The 3,649-nt window shown below is 46.5% G+C and overlaps 1 protein-coding gene across 1 annotated transcript; it reads right to left on the reverse strand.

The window, feature by feature from the left end:
* Window positions 1-2,293: 2,293 nt before the first annotated feature.
* On the reverse strand, window positions 2,294-3,307 carry LOC116828381 (olfactory receptor 6N1-like). The gene has a single exon (XM_032786547.2). It carries the CDS (start codon window positions 3,257-3,259, stop codon window positions 2,294-2,296), a length of 966 nt encoding a protein of 321 aa, XP_032642438.1. The 5' UTR covers window positions 3,260-3,307.
* Window positions 3,308-3,649: the final 342 nt, after the last annotated feature.

A 3,649-nucleotide genomic window follows, 5' to 3' on the forward strand; every position in this document is an offset into this window, starting at 1 on the left:
CATGATAGCAGCAGACAGTACAGAAGAACAAATAACCATCATCTCATTGCCAATTTACCCCAGCAGCAGATGGTACAGAATGACTGATAACCATCTCTGCTATCATGCAAAAGCAAATGAATGCTGCTGTGTAGTGCTGGAGTATCGCCTCTGTCCACGGCATCCAGTACACATACAGTGACTGTAAAAAAAAAAATGCTGAACGGGCTCCATGGTTGCCATGCTATGGCGTCTGCCAGGGCAATTCAGGGAAAAAGGGTACAAAATGATTGTTTGCCATTGCTTTCCCGGAGGAAGGAATGACTGACAACATTTACCCAGAACCACCCGCGACAATGATTTTTGCCTCATCAGCCGCTGGGCTCTCAACACAGAATTCTAAGAGGCGGGGGAGACTGCGGGAAATATGAGATAGCTACAAAATAGATACCCACAGTGCAACGCTCCAGAAATTGATGCTAGCCTCAGACTATGGACGCACACAGCCGAATTAATGTGCTTAATGTGGCCGCGTGCACTTGACTTTATACAATCTATTTTATAAAACCGGTTTATGTAAAATCAGAACAATCCCGTAGTGTAGACGTACCCTGAGTCAGAGAGGAAGTGACACACACACCTATTCAGCTTCACCTCCCTTTCTACTTCCCTCTGTTGGTCATTTGGCACCACAACATCTCCTTTCTTGCCCTTCCAACTTTGCTGCCCAATGGATAGCAGCCACTGCTGCACCTTTCCCATTGCTCTGCCCGCTAGTGGCCCTAAACAGCATAATCACATCTTTCCTCATTTCTTATCTATTGCCAGGTGTGCACTGTTCCAAATATATAGCCCCGGGAACAAAATTGTACCACAGCACAATTGCAACATTAGTGGCTACAACAGCAACTACAACAGCAGTGCTGGCTCTCAGTGATTTAGCAAGTATCAGAGGTGTAGCCATGTTAGTCTGGATCTGTAAAAAGCGACAGAGTCCTGTGGCACCTTGTAGACTAACAGAAGTATTGGAGCATAAGCATTAGTGGGTGAATACCCACTTCGTCAGAGATTTAGCAGGGGTTTCCCTCAGCCCGGTGCATTTCTGTTGCTGTGGGGTCTGTTTCCAATGGAAATGCAGAGACTGAACATAGCATGACAGAAGCCCAGTGGCTCTCCAGGCTGAGATTCTGAAAGGGTGTCTTTGGGAGTTCAGCTCCCTAATTCCATTCCCAAGGGATTTGGGTGCCTAACCCCCATTAGGTCCCTTGGAAAATCTTTCCCGCTGTGCTGAAGCCTTACCATTCTCACCGGTGCCCAGCTCCCCTGCCTCCTGGAGCTGACATGCTCCCAGTCACTGAGCCAGCACTGCCATGTCTGGCATCACAGGGTTCTGCCTGTTGGTAGGTGCTAGCTGCTTCCTCTCACCATAGGTCACCTCATGCCCCGAGGAGAGAGCCCTGCATGGAGCAGAGCTAAGGCACCTGGAGCAGACAAGACACTATGCCCTGAAAACTACCCTCTTGGGACATGCCCTTGTCACAGTCAGTTTTGGGGATACTCATTGTAACAGGTCTCCTCTCTTTAAATGGCTCTGTGCCGTTGACAGCAGTAGAGCAGCTGGTACCCTACAGCACCACAGGCTGGGTCTTTCGTCGGCCACCGTTTGACAGACCCGCCCCCAGGAACAGCCTCAGTTCTACGTGTGTCCTGGCAAACTTTCGGCTGGGTCTGCACAGTCCTAGTGCCCCAGGCTTGTGAATCCACCTATTCGTTTGCCCAGCCTTCCCATCTCCCACAGCCTGGTGAGCCTGGGGCTTCTGCTTTGCCAGAGCTGCTCCCAGCCAGGCATAGCCCAGATAAGAGCTGTGAAGATGTTCCTGGAGAAGTGTCCAGAGGTCACCACCGGGGCTTGGCTATTCGTGTCCAGCCTGCGTGAGAGCAAAGAAGGTGACTGGTTTGAAGAGGGTTATGATGGCAATAAGCACAATTTCCTGGGTGGCAGATTTCCCAGGTTTAGGACCCCATTTATACTGCACCAAGAGTTAGTATTTTTATTGTCTAAACATCTATTTTGGTTAACTAGCTTTTTTACAGATATAAAAATTTGGTTAAAATTGTGTCTCCACTCCACCTGGTGCCCAGTATAAAAACTCCATGATGGGAACATGGTTATGGCCTCCTACCTTCCTAGTCCTTCCATTTAGATGGATAGCACTGAGTGAGATTTTCAATGGAGGTTTTCAACTTAATTTTATTGGAGGCTGATTGCTTAAATCACCCAGGCAGCTTGGAAAACCTCATGCTAAGTTATTATCTAGGAGCCTCTGCCTATATTTGTGAAAATCACATATTTACTGACTGCTTTGCTCAAGGCTTCCTTGACCTCTCTGTTTCTCAGGCTGTAGATGAGGGGATTTACCAGGGGAGTCAGGACTGTGTAACAAAGAGAGAGCATTTTATTCAGGTCTCTCAGTGTATCGTGTTTCAGTAGCATGTACACAATGATTATGGTTCCATAGAAAATGGTCACCACAGTAAGGTGGGAGAAGCATGTGGAAAAGGCCTTCTGCTTCCCAGTGGTGGAAGGGATTCTCAGGATGGTGGCAATGATACACACATAGGACATTAGGGTTAGTAGGAATGGAGGTAGGGTGAATGCACAGGCTAGTATGAAATCCAGCAATATGATCAGGTATGTGTCCACGCAGGAGAGTTTTATCAATGGGGTGGATTCACAATAAAAATGGTCAATTTTATTTGGGCCACAGAATATTAACTGTGATATAAATAAGACAAAGATGGTAATAGCCAAAAAACCATTGAACCATGACCCAGCAACCAATTGGAGGCAAACCCTAGTATTCATCAGAGCTGAATAGTGCAGGGGTTTACATATTGCTAAATACCGATCATAAGACATTGCTGCTAGGAGATAACATTCCGTACATGCCAGAGAACTAGAGAAATACAGTTGTGTAAGGCAGCCACTGACTGAGATGGTTCTGTCCCCAGTCAGGAAACTGCCCAGCATCCTGGGCAGGATAGTGGAAGTGTAGCAGGTCTCCAAGCAAGCCAAGTTCCCCAGGAAGAAGTACATGGGGGTGTGAAGGTGCTGATCAGCCACAACAAGCACAACGATGAGGATGTTTCCAGCCATGGTCGCGATGTAGATTACTAGGAACAGCAGGAAGAGAAGAATGTGCAGGTCAGGGAGATCCCCAAATCCCAGGAGGGTGAATTCCGTGATGACTGTTTGATTTCTCCAGTCTGTGTTGGCCATGGGTTGAGTCTGGGAACAATAAAAAAAAACCCTGCCATTGAATTGGAAGAACACAGTTAACCATGTCTCATGAATTGATTTCATATATATTCAGAAAATCGCCTTCTGCTGATGAGAGGCTGAAATGTTAAGGCTAAATGTAGACTTCAGAGCAAAGCGCCAGGAGTCTCAGTCTGATAACAGAACACTGGTATCCATGCCAGAGTTTATGCTCTAGTTAGAGATGGGGGATTACTGACAACATATCTGGGATTTGTACACTATATTTTAATTCAAAAGTAGAGGAGGCATAAAGTATCAAGGGTTGAATGGTTAGTTATTCTTGATATATGTTAAATGATTTTAGTGTACAGTGCTGCTACCCCTAATCCCAAATCATGGCTGGATGAA

Source organism: Chelonoidis abingdonii, chromosome 14 (assembly GCF_003597395.2).
Source record: "Chelonoidis abingdonii isolate Lonesome George chromosome 14, CheloAbing_2.0, whole genome shotgun sequence".
NCBI lineage: Eukaryota > Metazoa > Chordata > Testudines > Testudinidae > Chelonoidis > Chelonoidis abingdonii.